Genomic DNA, 26025 nt, shown 5'->3' on the forward strand with positions numbered 1-26025 from the left:
TGCTAACAATTTCAAATACCAACCTTACCAAGAAAATGCCATGAAAAAAAAAAAATTGAAGAAAGCAGATGTTTTCCAAGCAAAGTGATTCAAAATGAATGCCAGCATTGAAGCAAGTACCGTATAGTTTCAGTGGATAAAATACTTCGAACCTCCCTTTTATCAATTTTGGTTCATGAAGTAAAGATATATAGTAATTCTAAAGCTGACTAAACAGAAAGCACTAATATGGAGAATGTCCTCTTAAAAATATACTTTCCATGCTAAGTTACTGCCTAGATTCTGGAATTTAAAATAGAATCATGAACATGAACGTTACACTTATAGAAGAGATAAAGTAAGTTACAAAGGCGTTTGCACCATTTTGTGACACGAAAGTACAAAAGAAAAAAGTAACAAAAAATAGCTTAGATCCACTTTTGTTAAATTGGGTTGATCTCACTAGTTTTATGAAGTGAAAAGCTAGGAATTAAATATTTATGAGTGAATTATTTTCTCCCGGTATATATCTCTAGCCAAGGTCACATACCTTTTCCTTTTTATCAGCAGTCACAGCTTGTTCTTTGTCAGCTTCAACCTTAGCACTAGCTACAAAGGAGGGAAGCAAACATGAAATTAATTATTTTTTTCATTTTATTAAAAACTTGATTAAAATAGCTCAAAATAGCAACAAATAAATAAATAAAATTAAGCACAACTAAGACACAGTGTATTTGTAGTACCCATGCCCCAGCTATTAGAAGTAAAGTAGGTTAATAAACAGTTGTAAGCCATTATACACCTTGCAAGCAAGTGGCTGAAATAGTAGAAACCGAATTGAAGGGTCTAATATCATGTATTTTGGTACCTAGGGTTTTACTGAGTAAAAAATACTGCCCTGTTTTATGACCAGCAAAATGTTCCTGTTTTATGGCACTATTCAATATGCAAACCTAGAAACATAGGGGCAACTCACCACTGCCTTAGCAAATGTGTCAAACCATTCTAAAACCTATTCAAGTCCCCCCCCCCCCCGCCTTTTTTTTTGCTAAACATTAAATCATGAAAGTTGGATTATGTGGGGTAGTCATTGACAGCATATTGGAATATATCAGATGTTCTACTGTACCAGTCATAAGAGGAGATTACATGTTATCTGTCTGGCACTTGCAAGCTGAAGATGAAATATTTTTGTAAGTTATAAAGATATTGGGTTGTACTTAGGCTTGCTACTTTTCGATTTTAATCAGTAAAGCTTGTTAAACATTGAATTCCCAAAAAATATGAGTTCAACTGAAATAAATGTATATAGAATCAATGTCGGTAAAACCACTCGCTATTTTTTATTTTCTTATCAAAAATAATAATTTAGAAATCATCTCTAGTTTGTGCAGTTTTTATACTTGCTGTCTGTCCCGTCTCCGTTCAGCTCTGAATGGCTAGGGGTGGCTGTCAGTCATCTCAGTGGTTCTTTAATAGGCTACTGTAGTTTCACTGTCAGTCATTTCATCCGGTTCTGACAGATCTCGTTGACTGAAGCAGTGCTAGAATGCTCTCATTCATTTAAATGACTGTCAATCATCAAGACCTGCACGGACTATGCACTTTCATTTGCTAACTACATCGCCTGTCATTCCAAGCGCCTATTTTAAAATTAGCGGGTTAAGGTGTAGGTAATCTTTTGCTATAGGTATATGGTGACCGTTACTAGTTTGATTTGAAAATTGGGTGCAAGAGGAAGCACCCCGTCTGCGGGCCCGTCTGCCTTGCCTTCCAGTGAGTCCAGCTGTCCTGAAGCAGGAGAAGCGCAGAGCTCAGACTCCGAGTAGTAGTCTAATAGTAAGTGCAAGTTAGTTCTGTTCAACTGTCTAATGTTTTGTTTTATGCATATTATTTTTACTCATAAATTAATGCTATACATGTATGTAATACATTTTTTTTATTATTATTATTATTATTATTATTATTATTATTATTATTATTATTATTATTATTTATTTCTTAGCAGACGTCCTTATCCAGGGCGACTTACAATTGTTACAAGATATCACATTATTTTTACATACAATTACCCATTTATACAGTTGGGTTTTTACTGGCGCAATCTAGGTAAAGTACCTTGCTCAAGGGTACAGCAGCAATGTCCCCCACCTGGGATTGAACCCACGACCCTCCGGTCAAGAGTCCAGAGCCCTAACTGCTAGCTGCGTTTTCTACGGTTTATTTGAGACAATTTTTACATTTGTGTAGGATCTTTATCTTTACAAAGTACAGCTCCGCTGTGATCAAACATTATTTCAATTAGAATGTTGGTAACCATGGTTTTGTTGCATGTTGAATACGATGAAGGGGTTTCACTAAATGAGACATTTCTCAAATGGCATGAAAAGTCTGGATTGTTTAAAGAATAAAAGTTGATTTTACGCATTCTCTGCTTGAATTGAAAAATAAAGACAGAAAAAATAAAAAACCAGTAAATTCTTTCTAAAATAAACATTGATATTAACCGTCGATTTCGCAAAAAAATAAAAATCGAATAGTAGCAAGCCTAGTTATATTGCATACTAGCAACGTGGATTGCACTATATGAATTTGCTGGAAAGGATAATGCTTTAAGAATAAGCCTATTATCAGGAGTTTAATAGTCGTCACAGATGAAGTGGATTAAATCAGTATCAGTATCAATGCTTTTCTTCTTTTTTTAAACTGTGTATCTTTTGTTTGACCTTCAAAGCCAGTCTCTAAGGGGCTGAACATTTACTTTAGTGTTATTGTAGTTTATGAATTTTTGTCCATGTGTAACTGGACTCACAAGTAATTGTTCTTCTAGTTAAAAGCAATTTTGTTTCTAATCCAAATAAATATATCCTCCAAAACAAAAGACAGTATCACTCTACAGCATCCTGACAGGAGATTGAATAACCCTACCTTGCAAAATCAAGTGTAGAGTTAGCAGGTTCATGATGGTTCCTGCTGAATCAGTGAAGCATAAATGTAGGAGCAATCAAAATGAATTTATTTGTATTTACAATAATGACTTCCATACATGAGAGTAGGTGTTAATAGGTCAGTGTATCTCCATATGAGGACTGCTGAATTACATAAAGATTCGTGTTGTATTGTAGTTGTACATGGATTATTTTAAAAAGTGCAGTGGTTTAGGATTTCCATGTTACACGTTTTAAAAATAAAATCTAGCACAGACTGGCGTGATTGCTGTATGTAGTGGTTTTGCTGACAGGTCAATCTCTTTCTATATTAGACTTTCCACACAGCCAGTGCTGCGTCTAACACGATAAAGGAGGTACATCAGTATATTGGATATGATAAGGGCTATAATTAATGCAGAACACTCTCCCCTTGCTCTTTTACAGGCCGATTGATACTGGCAAGCCAAATCCTATTTTAAAGCACTCAATATGAAGTATACAGCTTTATTGGTAAATGCCAATGCAAGTTAAATGTTAAATGTCATATGCTTGATACTATAATATATAATGTTGATATTTAGCACAATGTAATTTAAAACTATTTTTAAATGACAATAATGAATATATAAATAGCATGCAGTTTATGGTTTAAAAAAGTTACTTACTATTAAAAAGTTATATTTTAAAGAAAAATGTTCAACAATTCTGTTTATATTCAACTCAGTAGTAAACTTCAGTAATTCAAATGGTTAAGCTAGAATTAGTTTAACAGATGTGACACAGCGGCTTTTCCTAACATGCACTAAAGCTTTCTTTGGATAGATATTTAGTTTCGCTGTTCTTTTTTTATATTTCCTGTTTTCATTCTCTTTCCAAATTGAAGAGACGTTTGCCTGTAAAACTGAACACAAATGGAACCAAACTGTTTTTCATTCACTAGCCAACAGATAGCATTTTTAGGTTAAGAGATTTACTATTCCCAGTCGGGGAAAAAGATGTAGGTATTTTGAAGCATTTTCCTATATTTTCAGTAGCACAGATGACAAAATAATCACACTTTAATTATACATTGGGGGTCTATTTTAATGATCTGAAAGGGGCAGAACAAATACTGCCAACTTTAAATCTATGAGAACTTAAGTTATAAATGAGGCTATTTGGCATTGATGCTTGTTCGGTTCCTAATAGCTAATTGTTTCCAGAAATGCATCCAGGCAGCTCTTGAATGATCCTATAAGAACATATGAACCTTGCTGGCCTCCAGGGTGATTCATTGACCCCTCATCACTAAATAAAAACATACATAGGGCAAAAAGCAGCAGTATTAAGATCCGCTATTTACTTATCATTAAAAAAAGTCCCACACAGTAATGCAATTACAGTGTAATTTCTGTTTATTGTTAACTACATATATGGAAAGAAATGACTCTGTAATTCCATATACTGTTCAAATGTGTAGCTACAGTGTGTTACAGTGTACACAAAAAAGCAAGTGGGTACTAGAAATCCATGATTTCCAACCCCCCCCCCCCCCCAAAAAAAAAATAAAATAAAGAGAGCCTTTCTAAATACAGAGGGCATTTCTAAATGAATATTCTAGAATCAAGGGATTCAAACCCTGGTAGTGGCTGTTCCTGCAGTGCCTGGCAACTTTTAATTGGTTATTTTTAGACTCATAGCTGAAACCAAGGAAGATGGTTTAATCAGCTGACTTCTATAGTGGTAGCCATGGAAACCCTAGCAATATACCAGGTACAGTGCCGTGAAAAAGTATTTGCCCCGTGTCTGATTTTCTGCATTTTTGCACATTTTTCACATTGTATTTGGTCACATTTTTTTGTGGTTTGCAGTAGTATATAGAGGGAGTCTAAGAGAAAAAATGACACCAAAGTTTGGTGCTTCTTTCATTTGTTTGGTGTGCAAGGTAATCAAACATGCAAACTTCAGGTGTGAAAAAGTTATTGCCCCCCCTAGTTAACTCAACCCAATTAAAGGGATAATTAGGGTCAGCTGTTTGAGTACTTTGGTTAACAACCAGGCCTGATTTGGGCCAGCCCTGCCCAATATAAATCTGACTAACTTTGGCCCTTACCATCAGAGTGAAGTTGTCAGCACACAGGTTCTAGAGGCACATCATGCCACAAACAAAAGAAATTCCTGAAGACCTCCGGAAAAAAGTTGTTGATGCCTATCAGTCTGGAAAGGGTTACAAAGCCATTTCTAAGGCTCCACCGAACCACAGTCAGAGTCATATTGTCCAAATGGAGAAAGTTTGGGACAGTAGTGAATCTTCCCAGGAGTGTCCGTCCTGCCAAAATCTCTCCAAGAGCAAGGCATAAAATCGTCCAGGAAGTCACAAAGAACCCTAGAACAACATCCATGAATCTGCAGGCCTCTCTCGTCTCGGCTAAGGTCAGTGTTCATGACTCCACCATCAGAAAGACACTGGGCAAAAATGGGATTCATGGCAGAGTAGCAAGGCGGAAACCATTGCTCACTAAGAAGAACATGAATGCTCATCTCAAGTTTGCCAAAAAGCACCTGGATGATCCTCAAGAGTTCTGGAACAATGTTCTATGGACAGATGAGTCAAAAGTGGAACTTTTTGGCCGGCATGGGCCCTGTTATGTCTGGCAAAAACCAAACACTGCATTCCACAGTAAGAACCTCATAACAACGGTCAAGCATGGTGGTGGTAGTGTCATGGTTTGGGGATGCTTTGCTGCATCAGGACCTGGACGCCTTGCCATCATTGAAGGAACCATGAATTCTGCTCTGTATCAGAGAATTCTACAGGAGAATGTCAGGCCATCCGTCCGCCTTGCCATCATTGAAGGAACCAGTGGTGTATCACAGGGATCAGTATTAGGTCCTCTGCTACTCCTAATCTACATTAATGATTTAGATTCTGGTATAGTAAGCAAACTTGTTAAATTTGCAGACAACAGAAAAATAGGAGGAGTGGCAAACACTGTTGCAGCAGCAAAGATCATTCAAAATGATTTTGACAGCATTCAGAACTGGGCAGACACATGGCAAATGACAATTTATAGAGAAAAGTGTAAAGTACTGCACGCAGGCAATAAAAATGTGCATTATAAATATCATATGGGAGATACTGAAATTGAAGAAGGAATCTACGAAAAAGACCTAGGAGTTTATGTTGACTCAGAAATGTCTTCATCGAGACAATGTGGGGAAGCTATAAAAAAGGCCAGCAAGATGCTCGGATATATTGTGAGAAGCGTTGAATTTAAATCAAGGGAAGTAATGTTAAAACTTTATAAAAGCATTAGTAAGACCTCACCTAGAATATTGTGTTCAGTTCTGGTCGCCTCGTTACAAAAAGGATATTGCTGCTCTAGAAAGAGTGCAAAGAAGAGCAACCAGAATTATCCCGGGTTTAAAAGGCATGTCGTATGCAGACAGGCTAAAAGAATTGAATCTATTCAGTCTTGAACAAAGAAGACTACGCGTGATCTGATTCAAGCATTCAAAATCCTAAAAGATATAGACAATGTCGACCCAGGGGACTTTTTTGACCTGTAAAAAGAAACAAGGACCAGGGGTCACAAATGGAGATTAGATAAAGGGGCATTCAGAACAGAAAATAGGAGGCACTTTTTTTACACAGAGAATTGTGAGGGTCTGGAACCAACTCCCCAGTAATGTTGTTGAAGCTGACACCCTGGGATCATTCAAGAAGCTGCTTGATGAGATTCTGGGATCAATAAGCTACTAACAACCAAACAAGCAAGATGGGCTGAATGGCCTCCTCTCGTTTGTAAACTTTCTTATGTTCTTATGAACCATGAATTCTGCAGGAGAATGTCAGGCCATTTGTCCGTGAGCTGAAGCTGAAGCGCAGCTGGGTCATGCAGCAAGACAATGAATGGTTGAAGAACAAGAAATTTAAAGTTTTGGAATGGCCTAGTCAAAGCCCAGACCTAAACCCCATTGAGATGTTGTGGCAGGACCTGAAACGAGCAGTTCATGCTCGAAAACCCACAATGTCACTGAGTTGAAGCAGTTCTGCATGAAGGAGTGGGCCAAAATTCCTCCACGGCGCTGTGAGAGACTAATCAATAACTACAGGAAGGGTTTGGTTGCAGTTATTGTTGCTAAAGGTGGCGTAACCAGTTATTGAGTCTAAGGGGGCGATTACTTTTTCACACGGGAGCATTGGGTGTTGCATAACTTTCTTTAATAAATAAATGAAATATGTATCAAATTTTTGTGTTATTTGTTCACTCAGAGTCCCTTTTATCTAATATTAGGTTTTGGTTGAAGATCTGATAACATTCAGTGTCAAAAATATGCAAAAATGCAGAAAATCAGACAGGGAGCAAATACTTTTTCACTGCACTGTATTTGCCGGTTTCCAGCTAGAAAGAGACACAACAATTCAAAACGTATTTACATGATTACACCACATTGGTAGCTGATGGGAGGCAGTACTCGATTCACCTGTTGCAGAGTCCATACATTTAAACTAAATACTGGTAGCAGTCACTGGCACTACCAGGGTTATATGTGACACCTGCTGCAGACACCTACATGAGAACTGTCAGGTCTCACTAAGGATTCCATGGCCGGGCATTTCCTGCATTAGGAAAGGGTGGTTTTAAGAAAAACGGCCAAGAGAATGGTGGTGACGTGAAATGCTCACAAACATGCAACATGACATGCAAAAAGTGTTCAAGACAAACAGCCAGCAGATTCATTAGGGAAAGACATGATAAGTATTTGCAGAGGATGTGGGCCGTTTCAGGGGTGCCGGTTGGCTTACTCAAAAGCTCAGTTGCTGTTGAAAATAATTAGTGTAATAAAGTGGGGTTTAAACAGAATTAAAACAGACCTTTTCTCTGTAAGACTGGAACGCTTGTTTTTCTTTCTAGAGAAGCCTCTCTCTTCTGTAATTTCTGAAATTTGGCATTTGCCTTGGGTGATGCGGATGCTTCTTTTTGGATATCTTCTCCTGCATGCTGATCTAAGCTCTCTTTAGCCTTCATTACTAGAGATGATTCCTTATTTCCACCCTGTTCTAAAGTCTCTATTCTTTTCTCTTCAACTGATTTAGCCAAAGTTAGATCAGATTTTGCTTCACTGTCAAGATCTGTAGTTTGAGCTGCTTTGATGGCAGCAACAATGTCTTCATCTGTGCCCTCCATATACGATGTTTCTAAGACACACAAGTCCTTTTCTGACAGTTCTGATTTTCTTTCCTCATCTTTTCCTGACTTGGGTTCAGTTTCCTCATTGGTGTTTGTAAAAGTGCAGGGCTCAACATTCTTAACTTCTCCCTCCGGTTCAAAGTTTGACACTGCAACCAGACAAGAGAGTTCCTTCTTGGCATCCAGTTCTGCATTTGGAGATGCCTCTGATTCTATCGAATCTTCATGGCAAGAGTCAACACTTTCGTGCTCTGACGGCATCTTTGTTGGCCCATCTCGTGCAATTGCTTCAGCTGATGAATCATTATTGGCATCTTCAACTTGATGGAAGTATTCTGTATAATCAAAAGAAAGCCCTTTATTTTTGATTAAATGGTCAGGAATATTTGTTAAGATTTCTGGCAATTTCTGATCTGAGAAGTGTGACCCAGCTTCATTTTTGTACTCTGTTGGGGTCAACTTAGGGGACGAGAAATTATCTTGTTCTCCAGTTGGTGACAGTGACTGACCATTACTATCAGGTACTGTAGGCTTTTGAATGGCATGCTGGACCTCCTCCATGGCAAGTTTGTCACTGCTGACATCTGCTGGTAGCTGATCATGTTTCACAGATTTTAGGAGATCTTCTTCCTCTTCTGACTCTGTAAGAATGTCTATCAAGGACATTTCATCAGAGGGACTTTCTTTTATTTCAGTCGCATACTTTTCATGGCCTATAGCTGCAGAACCCAACAGCAATGTCTCCTGGCTCCCAAATGAAGATACTGGAGCCTCAGATTTTACGAATGGCTCTGGAACAGCTTGCTTTGCAGACTGAATCCCAACCTCAATCTCGTCTTGAGCATAATCCTGACCTTTAATCGTCCCGCTCTCAATTAGACTTTGGGTTCCTGCTGGAAGCTCCTCTAGTTTTTGAAAAGCAGAATAACCACATTGTGGCCGAGGGTTAGCACCAATCATGTTTATAATCAACATCAAAATCAAAATCAAAATGAAACTCAACACATAACTCTGTACACAACAACTATAGGAAGGAAACAACAACTAAAAAAACAAATACAGAACAACAGATAAGGCTGCTGGCCTTTTAGAAAATAGAGTGGAAATAACTACCGTACTACAGTACATACATAAAAAGTAATACAAAAGTGACCAAAGGCACATTTATCAGAAGAGTGTAACGGATGTTAACAAAAAAGTTGTTAAAGCAGGTCCTTCACCACCAACTACACATCTTCAAAAAAGACAAATTACAAGCCTAGCTTATATTAACATTGCTCGACATTTGCTCCATTAAATGCACACATTTATACTTTTAAATGTAATCCCTCTAGCATATAATGTTTTTGTAATTAGGGACTGCACAATGTGCAATAGTTATATCCATTGGGAGAATGGTACTATAGTGGTATGTATAATATTTCTATTTTGACATACAAATAGAAGCACAAACTGGAAAGGCATTGCAGAATCAAGGCACCATATCAGGACCACTGTGGAATATTTCTTCTTGATTGATTGTACAGGTCTTGCTGGTAATGCTGTGGTATGCTAATGGTTATGATAAGCTTTCTAATTGTAATTCATTGCTATTATAATGTTATCTCAATGGTATTTTGTAAAGTCATACACATACTGTAGTCTGCTAATGGTTCTGAAAGAGTTACCTCAAAGAAAAATGTCAGTATAGTAAATACAAGGTATTTATTATCCTAATATTGGGTCTTATTCTACTTTTCTATAAGGGTTATAAAAGGTTATACTTTTTATTATTTATACTTTTAAAAGGTTGTAAGTACTGTACCTGTTCTTTCATTTATAAATGTGCCTTAAAGTCAATGGAAAATAAATAAACAATAGTAATTAAATAAAAAGAAAATAAAAAAATAGGAAACTCTGTCTATGTAATTATACACAATATTACAAGTAATAGACATATCTCACCTTGGATTAGGAAGCAATGTAAAAATGAATTGTAATGACAATGAATCAATGCAACACTGGGCAAAGCATTGCCTGTTATTAACAAGCATTTCATCAAAAATAAAATACAAACTTAACATGGGCGTCATATTAGGGTTGAGCAGCTTTTTTTAAAATAATGCGACTGACCAGCTCTCCTGTTGCTTGAATTCAGTTATTATGGGAAACACGTGCAACAGAGCACTACCCCAGTGCGAACTGTCAAACTGAAAGGAAATCCATTCTAACTGTACCTCACAACAAGCAACACAGAACTTTAGAAAAAAATGCCCACCAGAGATTATAAAAAAATACTGCATGGAGTAGTGTGTGATATGAGAACTGAATGCCCACCCATGGGGTGGGATGTGTGGGTGTAGCCTGTACATTATACTCTATATAAATGTACCTCAGAGGTTCTGTACTGAATTGCCTTCACGTCCATTACTGGTTGACAGTGAACCTTGACGTCAGTGTAATAATTAAAGATATGCGTAATAATAATTAAAGATCCATTATCACAGACAGGCACACTCTTCTAAATAAGGTCTGTTTACAACTATCAGTATTCAGAGAAACTGCCACACCATCTAAAGAGTCACTTTAAATGTTTATAGTGCATAATAATGGTACATAGCTGTTCTTAATTCAAATAGATTTATGATTATTTCTGGTCCATTATCTTACAATAGAGGCACTGGTACTTATTCTTATCATATGCTCTGGTAGGAATTCAGCAGTACAATACAATTTCACTCCATAAGATTCAGAAGTTGGGATGTAGTTCCTGTATAGCCAGTTGTTTTATTATAGTACAATACTATAAATAAAAAAAACTACCTTGATCTGCCACTGGGGTCACCTTAGCAGCTGTCATCCCCACTTCTGGAACTGCTTGTGCTAACACAAGAAAGTCAGACAACATGGGACAGAGAGAAAAGGAGAGAAATAATCAGAGTTAAATATTTGGTAAAGAGTGAGTGATATGGTAACTCCATAAAGGAAATCATTACTGATCAGTGTAAAACACATAGCACTAGCCTGCCATACTGTTAAAAAAATGTAATATTAGCACTGTAAACTTGGAAACCTTTCATAGGTTAGTGGAGTTTCATAGGACAGATTAAACACTTTTGGTATTAAACACAGGTTATTTAATAAAAATAAAGGGCTTTACTGGTCTTTGTGCATTGATGAAACATGCACATCATCTTTTGCTTTTGAACAAAATAGTCCACCATTATCATTTTTTTTTTTACACATCATATAAAGTATCAAGACCATAACATGTTTTGTATTGTGATCTTAGTCTATCGTTACAACCCCAATCAAAATGAACACTTTAATATAACACAACATAACATTTAATTTTAAATCTACAACCTTCAGTCATGATGAGGTAATTCTGTATATGAAAGGGTGTAGGGAGAATAAATACATAAAGACGACTGATCATTATGTGATTTAGAAGTAGGGGAACTCTCCAGAGACCAGTTCTATTGGAGAAGGGACGCTCATTTGAAAATCGTATCTAATGTTACATTTGAACAAGTCATAAATAATATAATACAGGACTGTCCAAATGATGGCTTAGAAATGCTGCAAAATTGTTGTTTAGACATGACACAATGAGCACAAACATACTGATGCTGTGTCTCCAGTGCCTCCATGCAGTTTGATTATCTTTTTTTTATCTTTATTTAATTGCTTTGCTTCTGTTCTGTAAGCTATTTAGTTTTAGTAAACTAAATATATTTATGCTACTTTTGCTCTGATAGTAACATATATATTTTTTGCATGGCTTCATGGTCATTTGTATGGGCCATGCAGCTTTGATATAATTATTAATTTTGTATTTCAGTCTTTTGGAGAATCATAATATTTGTACATAGACATTTCATTCTATACAGCTGAAAAATAAAGAGTTACAGCAATAAAAAAAACAATTACTTTGAAAACATATTTTAAACACAATGTCAAGGTAAAATCAGAAAGGGCAACGAGAAACACTCATTAAAATGTCTTCTTTACATGATCTCCCAGTGACAGTTACAATATGATTAATTTAAATACAGTGTACTTTTTAACCTGCTCAGTCCTGGCTTCAAAAAATTCTTGGACAAAAAATTTGAAAGACCCACCATATGTACCACACCTTAGTGTAAGTCGACTCACATGGCTCATTAATTAGTTACAATTAGATGGCATCTTTGACATGTATTCTGTAACATACTAAGGCTGCATGTCAGTTGAGGTCATGATAGACTTCAGCAGAGGGCTGGTCTTAGCTAGTAGCCTGGTTGGTGCAGTAGTTGTTTTCATAACCAAAACTACATAACTGCTGATGATTTACATCAATCTCTAAAGAGATGACTTTATGGGGCAACTCCTGAACCCCTGTAAATTAGCGTCTGTCACATTTTTATGATTCCTTAGCTGGTTACCGAGAAACATACCAAAAACATTTTCAGACAATTTCAAGTACTTATTAAACTAATTCATATTGATGGAATAATCAGTCAAGCTATTTATAAGGCATGTTTCAGGTAATTAAAAATGGTCATTAAAAGTATGGTATACTGAAGTGATGCAGTACAACTTAATGCAGGAAGCTGCAGCTTGAAAAGGGAATTATTATATTTTACACAACTGATAACAATATATAGTATAAACATTATGAACATCAGGGCTTGAAACTCAAAGGTGCCAAGAGTTTGAAGAATCAGATCCCAGGTTAATCACACTTGTGACGGCATGAATAAATCACAGTCTGTAGGCTTACTAACAGGAGTTGTTCGTGCAGCTCCTGTAAAAGGGAGGAACAATTTATTTAACATCAATCTCCTGGCTCTTGATAATTTAAATAATATAATAAAGTGAAGGTAGTTCTGAAATCCAGGACTGGGTACAAGGCTAGTGCAGGTTTGAAGCCCTGGGACATTATAGCTGTTTGACTAGGCCACTGTAAAAAGTACTGTATGGAGCTCATGCTTAGGAGAATTGCTGGTTTGTGTTCAGTACTGTGGCTGTAATTGCAATGCTGACCTGTAGTTCCTTCTGGCAACTCTGAAGGATTCTCTTCCACAGTTACACCTTCCTCCATTAATGGAGTCATAGCATCTGTTAAACCAACAATATTAACCTTTACCACAATTTCCGTAACTGAAAGCAAATCGATATCTGCAAAACACTACTGAATAATGTTCAGGGTTATAATCAAGAGCATGAAATAATACTATAGGGAAAAGTCAGCAAGAACAAAGCATACAAGCAGCTTAGCTTACTTCTGATACTGTATTAGCCATTTAAAGGCATTGGACGGTCTTTAAAAAAAATATATATACACTGGTGCACAATGAAAACGCAACAGTCTAAGTTTTACATCAATAGCTCGTTGGGCACATACATCATTTTATTTACATTTTAAATAGTGAGCAGATAGGTCTGTTGATTGTTTGAGTAGTATTATTCCTTGGGATAACAAAATATTGAGCTCAAGTCATTTGATTTCATAAAAACACCAGGTGCTCAGTGTTTTGTATTTGAGTTGAGTTAAAATTGACAAAATGATTAAGAATCTGTATAAACAGCCATTCGAAAAAACATGATTTTAATTAATGTAAGAACAGCAAGATACATTATTCAGTGTTTTGCAGATATCGATGCCCCGCTTGAGTAATGAAGATCGCCTGGTTGCTATCGGCATGAGAGAAGTTGCCCGGAGAATGAGATGTTCTGCTTCAACAATCAGCAGACTAATCCAGAGAAACCAGGAAATTGGCTCTGTGAGGGACAGGCCACGACCTGGAAGGCAGAGAGTCACCACACCGGCCCAGGACCATCATGCTGACTGTTGCGTTGTTCAAGCCAACCAGTGGAAGTTTGATGATATGGGGAGGAATCTCCTTTAACACAAGAACGCCTTGTTGCAGATTGAGGGCAACCTTACTGCTCAGTGATACATTGACAGTTTTTCCGTTCCTGCAAGCCAAACTGGAAGTGTCAATTTTCCAGAAGGACAATGCAAGACCACACAGTGCTAGGATTACAATTGCACGACTTCAAGAAAACAATGTAGAGGTCTTGCCGCGGCCAGCTTTTTCTCCTGACCTGAATCCAATAATACATCTGTGGGACCAAATCGCCAGTGCCATCCACAGGAGATAACCGTGACCAGTCAACCTTCGCCAGCTGGCTGCAGCTGCACAGGAAGAGTGGCGGAAAATCCCACAGCAGTCTATCCAGAGGCTAATCAGGTCATGCGTCAACTATGCCTGGATTGTGTTAATGCTCAGGGAGGTCATACCCGATACTAACTTTGTAATGTTTTCATTTTGACAGTGTCACGTTTCATACTGAAAACATATCATGATTCTTTGATCTGTATTTTTTTATTTTTTTTATTTTTTTAAAATGTAGTCGTTGCCAATTAGTTTTTATTATTTTCTCCCCAATTTGAAATGCTCAATTATTTTTTAGGCTCAGCTCACCACTACCACCCCTGCGCTGACTCGGGAGGGGCGAAGATGAACACACGCTGTCCTCCGACACACTGCAGCCGCCCGCTTCTTTACACACTGCGAACTCACCGTGCAGCTGCCTCAGAGCTACAGCGTCGGAGGACAACGCAGCTCTGGGCAGCTTACAGGCAAGCCCGCAGGCGCCCGGCCAGACTACAGGGGTCGCTGGTGTGCGATGAGCCGAGGACACCCTGGCCGACCTAACCCTCCCTCCCCCGGGCGGCGCTCGACCAATTGAGCGCCGCCCCCTGGAAGCTCCCGTCCACGGTCGGCTGTGGAATAGCCTGGATTCGAACTCGCGACGTCCAGGCTATAGAGCGCATCCTGCACTCTAGCGAGTGCTTTTACTGGATGCGCCACTCGGGAGCCCCTTTGATCTGTATTTTTGTTCACATTTTCTGTAATTTTGTTTGATATCTATGTTTTAAATATTTGATTAAATCCATTAGACCCGAGTGTTGCATTTCTTTTGTGCATCAGTATATTTTCCTAGATTTCTTTATTTTTTAGTTTACTGCTTTTGTCACTTCTCCAATTGTGTAGTTCAATCATTTGGTTCAATCAAAAAATAATAATAATTTGGTATGTGTATTTTACAGATTATCTACTGTATTTATTATGTTTTATTTGTAACAGCAGGAGGTAGAAACAGTAATGAATATGTGTTAAAAATGATGTGTTGTGGTCAATTTGTTTATTCTTTAATGAAAACTTCAACGACACAATGAAAACGACTTGGAAAGCAGAGCAAGGGACTAAAATTACTGATAATGAGAAAAGAAACAGCAGAAAAAAATGTGATCGCCAATGGTAGAAAGCCGCATGAAGAATAGTTCATAGAACAGATGAAAAGGGAACTGACTTCTAGGCTAACTTTATGATTTGCTCAGTGCTGAAAACATAGGAAAGCAGTGTAAATGAACTAGGTTTGCTGAATCAATGCTGCTCGCTCTTAAGGCAGGAGAGTATATACTGCAAGGGCGTACTCTGGGAGCCTCCCTCAGTACAGGGGGTGCTCTTAGCTTCGGAGACCTCGGCCCCTGACACTTCAGATCCTTCCTCAGTGCCTGGCTCCTGGGACTCTACTGAAAGGCAAACATTTATTATATTTGGCAAGAAGCCCCAAAAAATTATTGAAATCCAGTAAACCCCTTTTACATCTGCAGCATCCTTTTATAATATTAAAATGCAATACATTTTAATGAGGGACATACAGTATGAGTCATTCTCTGCTATAGGATAATACGCCCTGGGTAAGGGTGTCTGCTAATAAATAAACAATAATAATAATAATAATAATAATAATAATAATAATAATAATAATAATAATAATAATACGAGTGGCAAAATGTCTGTCTAAATATACCATGCACACCATAAACACAGAATTGACAAAAGGAAGGCTTTTTATAATTTAAAGGATAGCAGTTAACCTAAATCTGTTTATTATAATTAATCTAAACACAATTGACAATTCCAGAGGGAAACATGTTAACACTGAAAATAAAGATCATTATTGTGCAATAGAGTTGACATCAGGTAGTTAGTGTTACATTCTAAATAACCCCAAGTGACCGAACAGCAGCGTTCACATAGATATAGTGATCCCCTAGCCTGGGGAACGTTGTATTGTCAGGTGTGTCGTCACTTTATGCATTGCGCCCTTCTGAAACCATCCTGCAGCTCCTAGTATGGAACCACTGGCCTAGTACATAGTAACTCTATAAGCGATTAAATGGACCAAATAAAATGTAATATCCAAAATGTATGTCATGCTAATAAATGGGGATAACAGTATTTCAAACCTTAGTATTTTTAAATTAAATTACCTGGTTATTTTATTCACTAGCGTGGTCAGGGATAAGATCCATTCGTGGTTTTACTATGTTTCATAAAACACATAGATTATTACATACAGGGGCTAATCAAGCTTATAGTAAAGTATAGTCTTATTACCATCCCTGTGGTCCATCTCTCACATTTTATACCTTTGTGTTCTGCCTTATTTAAAAAAAATATAAACATTTTGTCTATAAACAGCTAAAAGTCAATAAACAGCTATATGTTTATACACACACCTTTTAATACATAATACAAATACTAACCACAGTGTTTGCAAATTATTGTAAACTTGCAGAACAATGACAGAGATATTCTACTGATTAACCGTGCAAACACTGCTGTAGCAATAAAACCTGTATGAACCAGATTCCCATCTGCAGATCATTAAACATTAGAATGCAATTTTAAACAGTGCTTTTATGGTCCAAACCCCAGTGTTACTAAACCACAGAATATTCCACAGAAACAGGATATGTCACCACTGAGGCTGCCTTATACAGCCAGATACTTTTACTATTTTGAAAGACTCTAATACCAGTTTTGAAAAAAAGTAATTAGAAATGATAGCATGTTTATAAACAAAAGAACTTTTGCAAAAGCCGGGTGTCTAAGGTGGTCAGGAGGTAGGAAGGAGACTCAGAGTTGAAGAACTGCCAAAGTTTATTTTTCCAAAATCAAAAAGTACAAACACAAACACAGCTCAGAGCCAAAATAAAAAGGCTAAACAAAACAAGTCACAAAACACAAAATTAAACAGAAAATCCCTCAGTTTAAAATATAAATACAGGAGCATTTCTCTCTCTCTCGCTCTCTCTCTCTCTCTCTCTCTCTCTCTCTCTCTCTCTCTCTCTCTCTCTCTCTCTCTCTCTCTCTCTCTCTCTCTCTGGCTGCAAAAACCTCCCCATTCCTAGCTCCCTGGTAGTCTCTCCTCATGGAGCTTCTGGTTCTCTTTTTATATCATGTGGCTGTTCCCAATTAGCACCAATTATTTAATTTGGGAACAGCCACATTCTCTGTTGGTCCATTTGTTAGTGTGCATGTTATATTAATATTTAAATACAGTACATGGGGAAATCATTAACAACTATAAAATGCTCAATGGTGGTATGTAATAAAACAAAAAGAAAAATTAAATGACAAATGACTAGAAGTCATTCTCAATGACTCCACTTAATTATGCTGAATTGACCCATACAGTCTGTGCATTTTTTCCGTGTGCGTGTTATGTTGATAATTATAGTAGTCGGGCAGTGGGATAAGTTATAGATGCACCTCTGCATAGTCTCCCACCCAGTCCGTTTCCTCCCGATGGAGCTCCGCGGCTGGGTCACACAGCCCCTCCGTGCCTGCATGTGGAGCCATGGGGGGACTGGTCAAACTGACTGACACTGACAAAGAAAGGCTAATGATTTGAAATGGTCAACCTCTAAGTTGATATTTTCATGTCAAATCGGAGCAGTTTCATAATGACCACTTGTGTTCAGCTGATGATTTTTAAGGAACTGACCCAGATCCTGGGATTACGACTGTGCCACTGCAATCAGATACTGAAGATCAGTGAAGTGTGTTTTACAGAGAGATTAAAATGCAGCTCACCAGGTGGCTGATTCAGCTTTCATTTGTTGGTTCAACATAACCAACAGCCTTTACAGAAGTAAAAGAAAAGCAGAATGTTGACCTCGTTTTTAGGGATGTGCTTTTGGTACATTTTTATGAACGTTTAAACCATATCTACATACACACACACACACACACACTCTTTATATTACATTCTGATACTGACAGCCCTGGTTAGTATTTTCTAAGCAAATAACCCCTAAATAAGCAAATAACGTTTTAACATCACAAAGACTTAACTACAAAGTAAAAAACAAATAAATAAATCAATAAAAAACACGTACACTTCAAAGTATATATTTAAATGTTTATATTTATGGTTGTAATCAAAGTTACTAGTGAAGATATAACTATATACTAGATACACATTGAACATATTTTCAGATAGTATGTTTTTAGAATAGTGTGTTTCTTAAAGTTTCATTTAACAAAAAAACAGGAACCTATTACGTTTTTTTGTAGGGTTTTTTGTTTGTTATTATGGTTAAACAAAAACAAAAAAAAAGAGATTAACATCACCCACTATACCGCACTAAAGTGAAAGCGTGCTGTGCTTACAATTGAAAAAAGTCGGAAATACTTTCACTTCTGGAAAAGGTATTACCAGGGATAAAATAGCACAATATTTTGAAATTTTAAAGAGCACTGTGACTGATATTAAAAAGCCTGCCTCAGAGATTTAAAAGTTTGCGGTCTTTGGTAGTAGCAGTGGGATTTTTGAGATCTATTGTTGCTTGAGACGAGTACTTGAGCATTACAATTTCCGAGTACTCGAATCAAACACCACTCTCCTCTACATACTGTACTATTGTACATAAACCTCCAAACATTGCCACAAGTCCTATTTTAAATGCCAAATTAACACACAAAAAAGTAATATATTAAGTAATTAATATAATGTTTGCCTTCTTGTGCATTTAATTGTATATGGGCAAGCATTACTAAATAACGCAACGTATTCAAATTCACGTATCCACACAACTTTACATTAAATTGTAAGAAGAGATGCCTAGCCTACCTGTTTGAAGTGTGTCTCAGAGGTCCTTTACTTTAGTGCAATAGTTCCAACATAAAAATAAAAATTGTACTAAACATAAACGGCTGTTCGGTCCAAAAGCTTACAGAACAAATTTTCAAGTGAAATAAACCTTCCATCTATGGGAAGATTTGGGAATGGGGTCCACGAATAAGAACATAAGAACATAAAGTTTACAAACGAGAGGAGGCCAATGAGTCCATCTTGCTCGTTTGGTTGTTAGTAGCTTATTGATCCCAGAATCTCATCAACAGCTTCTTGAAGGATCCCAGAGTGTCAGCTTCAACAATATTACTGGGGAGTTGGTTCCAGACCCTCACAATTCTCTGTGTAAAAAAAGTGCCTCCTATTTTCTGTTCTGAATGCCCCTTTATCTAATCTCCATTTGTGACCCCTGGTCCTTGTTTCTTTTTTCAGGTCAAAGAAGTCCCCTGGCTCGACATTGTCTATACCTTTTAGGATTTTGAATGTTTGAATCAGATCGCCGCGTAGTCTTCTTTGTTCAAGACTGAATAGATTCAATTCTTTTAGCCTGTCTGCATACGACATACCTTTTTAAACCCGGGATAATTCTGGTTGCTCTTCTTTGCACTCTTTCTAGAGCAGCAATATCCTTTTTGTAACGAGGTGATCAGAACTGAACACAATATTCTAGGTGAGGTCTTACTAATGCATTGTAAAGTTTTAACATTAATTCCCTTGATTTACATTCAACACTCCTCACAATATATCCGAGCATCTTGTTGGCCTTTTTTATAGCTTCCCCACATTGTCTAGAGGAAGACATTTCTGAGTAAACATAAACTCCTAGTTCTTTTTCATAGTTCCCTTCTTCAATTTCAGTATCTCCCATATGATATTTATAATGCACATTTTAATTGCCTGCATGCAATACTTTAGACTTTTCTCTATTAAATGTCATTTGCCATGTGTCTGCCCAGTTCTGAATGCTGTCTAGATAATTTTGAATGACCTTTGCTGCTGCAACAGTGTTTGCCACTCCTCCTATTTTTGTGTCGTTTGCAAATTTAACAAGTTTGCTTACTATACCAGAATCTAAATCATTAATGTAGATTAGAAGTAGCAGAGGACCTAATACTGATCCCTGTGGTACACCACTGGTTACCTCGCTCCATTTTGAGGTTTCTCCACTGATCAGTACTTTCTGTTTTCTACATGTTAACCACTCCCAAATCCATGTGCATGCATTTCCTTGAATCGCTAATGCGTTCAGTTTGAGAATTAATCTTTTATGCGGGACTTTGTCAAAAGCTTTCTGGAAATCTAAATAAACCATGTTGTATGCTTTGCAATTATCCATTGTTGATGTTGCATCCTCAAAAAAGTCAAGCAGGTTAGTTAGACATGATCTCCCTTTCCTAAAACCATGCTGACTGTCTCCCAGGATATTGTTACCATATAGGTAATTTTCCATTTTGGATTTTATTATAGTTTCCATAAGTTTACATATATTAGAAGTCAGGCTTATTGGTCTGTAGTTACCTGGTTCGGCTTTGTCTCCCTTTGTGGATCGGTATTATGTTTACTATTTTCCAGTCTGTCGGTACAACCCCTGTGTCAAGAGACTGTTGCATGATCTTGGTTAGCGGTTTGTAAATAACTTCTTTCATTTCTTTGAGTACTATTGGGAGGATCTCATCCGGCCCGGGGGATTTGTTTATTTTAAGAGCTCCTAGTCCCTTTAACACTTCTGTCTCTGTTATGCTAAAGTTATTTAAAATTGGATTGGAACAGGTCGACATGTGGGGCATGTTGTTCGTGTCCTCCTTTGTAAAAACCTGTGAAAAGTAATCATTTAATATATTTGCTATTTTTTTTTCTTCATCTATGATTTTGCCATTTGTGTCTCTTAGACATTTAACCTCCTCTTTGAATGTTCTCTTGCTGTTATAATATTGGAAAAACATTTTGGAATTGGTTTTAGCCCCCTTAGCAATATTGATTTCTAACTCTCTCTTGGCCTTTCTAACTTCCTTTTTGACTTGTGTTTGCAGTTCCAAGTACTCTTTCTGTGTACTTTGTTTTTGAATCTGTGGTAATTGCAACTTTTTCTACCTTTGAAAGTTTTGTAAGCTGCAGCACGATTTTCTTTAAATTTTTCCAGCCTCGCTGTTACTGTTTTATGGGTCGGCACAGTATTGGGATAATCTTACATCAATTTCAAAACGAAAAGTATTCGTTCACGAATTCACGAATCACATGCACTGTCCTCATAGGGGATAACGTGATCACGCCCTGTTCTGCCAAATCTATAGCAAATGTTGTTATGGATGTTTGCTTTTTATTGCCATCAGTAGCTCCATCCACAATAATTCTGAATGTTTTCATTTCAAACTGAAACATTTAACTTGTGTTTTTGTGGTATCGTAATTTTGTTTGGCATAATTATTTACATATCACGGTTTTCTCGTCTGATTCCTCAAAATACTTCCAAACGTGGCTTCCTTTGTTTAGAGATGCCATTTTAAATATAGAACTCAGAAAAAAAAACGCTGGTCATTAACGTTATTTAACCCTGCCGTGGAATTGATACCATACCACGCCTACTACAGGCATGAACACACACAGTGCACCAATGAAGAGCCAGATCGACCGAGAATAAAGCCTGCCCCAGTGTCAATCTTTCTGTTGCACCAACTAGAAAAGCTACTTGGAGGCATTTGCCAAACCCCTTTCTTTTTATACTATCTGCCCTTACTGTGGCACTAGAGCAGTCTGATACGCAACGGACTACTGATGATAAATTTACTAGAATTAATGCATTAAAAATATGCGTTTGGTGACATTTGTCACGTGACCGGTTATACGTCAAGCATATTATTAAACGTTTTACCACTTCTTTAGAGTTTATACGTTTAAACGTTTAAAATTCCCATCCCTACTCGCGTTGACTTACTGTGCCGACCACCAATACTATACATCCTGTGCATCTGCACGCCCATAAAGGACCACACCTTTCACATTCAGCATTCAAGAATTTCCTGTGGTTTGATAAAAGCACCAAATTAAATCACCCCCTACGACTACATTGATCATTGCTACAGTCACTGTAATAATAAAAGATTTGGTGCCAAGTCATTCTGTTACACCAAATTAAAAAACATCAGCTGTTTAACAGTTTCAAATTCCAAACACAGACTACTGTATCTGTGGCAGAGTAGGGCTCTGCCCTTAGAAATACTGGCAGGGAAGGAGTTAAATTCTCCTCCCTGCCCAGGTTGATTGTGTCAGGTGGGAGCAATCAGCCAATTAATTATTCAATTATGGACTTAGCCACCTGGCATAAAAGGAGGCCTCAGTCTCCCAGTTAGAGAGAGAGAGAGTTCTGGAAGGAGAAGAAGCGGTTTTCTGTGTGTGCTGTTTTGTTAAGTTTTGAAACCAGTGAAGGCAATGCCCAGCCTGGAAGCCGTACTTTTGTTGTAAGTTTTGTGTTTGAAACCTTTTTGTTTGGCCCTTGTGCCTATTTATCTTGTATTTTTGTTTATTAAAAAGCTTTATTTTGAACTTTATACTGTCTCTGAGTCTCAAACCTCGGTCATCCTTGTCACAGTATCCGAAAAAGTAAGGTTGCAACCTTTATACATTATTAATTCATTCATTCTTACACTTTATCAACTTTATTTTTTGCAAAATGCTGGGTACCTTTCTAATACTTATTCCCCTGTTTGCACTCTAGTCTGTTGAAAATAAATACACATTTTCTCCAAAACAAAATACATATTTCTGCAAACTGTAGATAAACTACAGGTTACTCTGTTTTTTGTCTTTTTTTTCTTGTCTTCTATCTTTCTGAAACCCATTTCTTGTACACTGGTGGTGCCTGCCTCTGTGCTGTGACCTGTCAACTGTGGTTTGTTTATTTTTTTTTAAAGGTGCAGTGCTTTAGCCTACTATTATTGTTGCACACTAGGTTTTAGTACATATTTTACATCCTCTATTGCTTTGGCATAATACTCTGCTTCAATGCATGGCAGTGGCGCTGCTATTGGTAAAAAAGGTGCTATGTATAACGATTTGGTAGTGGATTTTAATACAACTTTTGTTTAAGTAATAGGTTTTATATAAATGTGAGTGACTTTTAATGTGTGATTTATAGTATTAACACACTGTCAAACAGTTTCTGTTAACAGAGAAAAAAAAGAATCATCTGACAGTGCTGGAATGCCTGAAACTACGAAGGTTTTGAACTAGTTTCGAATTCCTGGCTTGTGAACCAACCAGCCCTAAATGATAGTCTTACAATGAAGAGTTGTGTGAGTTGCTTTAGTAATAGTTAACTATGATAAATGACAGACACATCTGGGCCTTCTGATCTGGTACCAAATTAATGTGATTCAGACATAAACTTAATGTATCCACACTGTCAGTCACCAAGAGAACATGCAGCACTGTGCGTACAGCATTTCGGATCTCGCTTACCTTTCATTTGACCTTCCCCTGATCCCAGGTGTGTTGCAACGCGTACCCCGTTCTCCTTGACCTCCACCGTGGGGGGAACAGCATTCTGGAGGGGAGCGCACCCCCCCTCCCCCGGGACCTCCTTTGGGACTGCCTCCGCTGGGGCTGCTGTCATGGGTTCTCCCGAGTTGAACTGTAGAGCCTGGTTCTCAGGGACAGCTGCATTCATTGTGAAGTCCTCGTGTTGCTGAGCCATACTGACACGATAATAGCCTGAAAGTAAACAAACAAAAAAAAAACTTTTAAAAGAGCCACAAATAGGTAAATTGTGGCAAAATCACTTCCCCTTTAACTGCCTTTTTAGACTGTCATCGTCATTCAGTCTTAAAAAATGTATCATTAAAAATCTGTCAGCGGATGTGTCTTTACTATCAACTACTCCCAACGAGTACCAAATTAAAAGTAGATATTTACACATTTTAACATGCAGTATACTGTCGCTTTAAATTACAAAGGTAGATTAAAAATGACCCTATTTATCAGCATGTCTGAGCTCTGCTGTAGACAGTAATTACTGTACTTCATTATAACTCCCTCCTTATTTTTGGCACTTGCAGGATAAACTGAAGGTGGGATCTACACAATTACAGTTAATTCCCAAAACTGTGAAATGCAGAGATAAAGGGAGTGCCACCTTATTAAGTTTTACCATGTGCTTCCTACAGTTATTATACTATGGGGTAGATGTACTAAAGTGTTGCGCCTGTCGCAATAGTTGCAAACCAGTTACAAACGAGTTGGAAGTCTAGGGTGAAATGTACTAAACATGCGCAATGCTGATAGCGACTTCTTAGAGAATGCTTTGAGGCAGCAGTTTTTCTTTGCGGTTCAACCGTATATGAATATATAATTAAGGGCGTTCCTGCATACATTTGAAAAAAGGGGGTGGAGATAGTGCAAATGAGGGTTCTCAAATATTATAATGAGATGTACTAAAGCTGCCGACAATTTTCCAGTGTTGGGAGCAACAGACTGCACACATGTGCCACTAACCCCTCCAGCTCATTCTGAGCATCTGTACTGCATCATCATTCACAATGGTGTTACTTTAAAATAGGCTGTTTTCAGGAGACCTATAGCTGGTCATCACTGTGACACAGAGCACTCTCCATTGCTTTTGCCATTGCCTGTCGTGAAGTTTTTGCATGCAGCAGAAGAAAAAGGTGATTTTTTTTTTAACCAGCGCTCCATTTCTTTTTCTTAACTCTTTACACTCTATTTCCGCCTGTTTTTCACTGTTTTCATTTATGTATGTTTAACTACTGGATAGTTTGTACTGCATGCATGTAACATATCAAATGAAAGGCCACAAAATTTCCTTTCATATTAAGTAAGGCATACTATATGTGGTGGAGATGAGAATATATGTAGGAAAAAAAAAGAAAAAAAATCCTCATGTTTGGTCACTGCTATATATATATTGTAATCATAGATGGCTAAAAATATATATATATATATATATATATATATATATATATATATAAATAAATAAATAAACACTGCACCATTGAACCGCAATATGAAATTAACATGGGGGGGGGGAGGCTGAGCTTCTAAGCTTTCCAACAATACCGTCCCTTTCTGTCTAGTTGCTAGAGGGAATAGGCTCAAAACAAAACCTAAGCTGTGAACTCTGTCACATGATGAGAGGCTTAACTTGAGGTGATCGTAGTTCTGGCTAGGAGTACTGCACACACACACTGAATACATATTTGGAAAGACCCTCTGTATTTTAAACAAGCCCTGAACCAGGTAGGTGGCTTTTACGGTGCCTGAGTAATATGTGCGTAACCTTCAGTGCGCTGGCGACCCAAAATGAATGGGGCTGAGTTTTAAAGTGAAAGTCACCATTTACAAAACAACAACTAGATACACTTAATATCATATTTTTTTTTTTTCAAAACTGTTTACTTACTGCAGTGTGCTTAATTTCTATAATCCTTACAGATAGCGGCCAAGAATCACGTACGAGAGAATAAAGTCTTGCGGTACTTAAAATATCCAGTGCTACTTTTATTTATTTATTCTAACCAGAACTACTCGGAATGCAGCTCATAGTGCTTTCGTCACTGACACCCACTTCCTTATAGATTGTTGTAGTGTTTCAGGCATTCTAAATTGGGTGGAAAATACAGTAGCTTGGTGTCTTAAAATATCTCTGCGGGATTTTCCCGCACTGACAGTTGCAGATATGCGGGAGCAACTTGGAAAATGCGTGACTCTCGGAACCCCGCACTGAAATTCAAGCCCTGAGGCTACTAAGTAGACCTAGTTAAAAACAATAATTAAAATAAAATAAAAAACCCTAAAATCATTTAGTTTCATTTTAAAATAATCTTTTATTCGCACTGTACACCAATGTGTACAAGGCAGCAGCATGATTTACTTTGTTACCGGTAGGCTAAAGTACAAAAAAAGCGTGCTAGGTATTCATTTGATTTTACTACTGTACTGTATACTGTATAGGCCTACTGTACATATTTATA

General features: G+C 37.4%; 1 protein-coding gene across 16 annotated transcripts in view; it reads right to left on the reverse strand.

The window, feature by feature from the left end:
- Positions 1-26025, reverse strand: part of LOC117433252 (microtubule-associated protein 2-like) — a 105204-nt gene that overhangs the window by 44520 nt on the left and 34659 nt on the right. For 14 of the 16 annotated variants that reach the window (XR_004548901.3, XR_004548900.3, XR_009310058.1 and 11 more), the window contains 4 exons: positions 23501-23752; positions 10886-10945; positions 7768-8988; positions 530-588 (listed from right to left, as the gene is read on the reverse strand). Coding sequence is in view for 6 of the 16 variants with exons in the window: in XM_059006541.1 (XP_058862524.1) it covers positions 530-588; positions 7768-8988; positions 10886-10945; positions 23501-23735 (1575 nt within the window). In the remaining 10 variants the exon portion in view is untranslated. The remainder of the gene's footprint in view (positions 1-529; positions 589-7767; positions 8989-10885; positions 10946-23500; positions 23753-26025) is intronic. The other 2 variants (XR_009310060.1, XR_009310061.1) reach the window with 1 other exon arrangement.

Source organism: Acipenser ruthenus, chromosome 33 (assembly GCF_902713425.1).
Source record: "Acipenser ruthenus chromosome 33, fAciRut3.2 maternal haplotype, whole genome shotgun sequence".
NCBI classification, from domain to species: Eukaryota; Metazoa; Chordata; class Actinopteri; order Acipenseriformes; family Acipenseridae; genus Acipenser; species Acipenser ruthenus.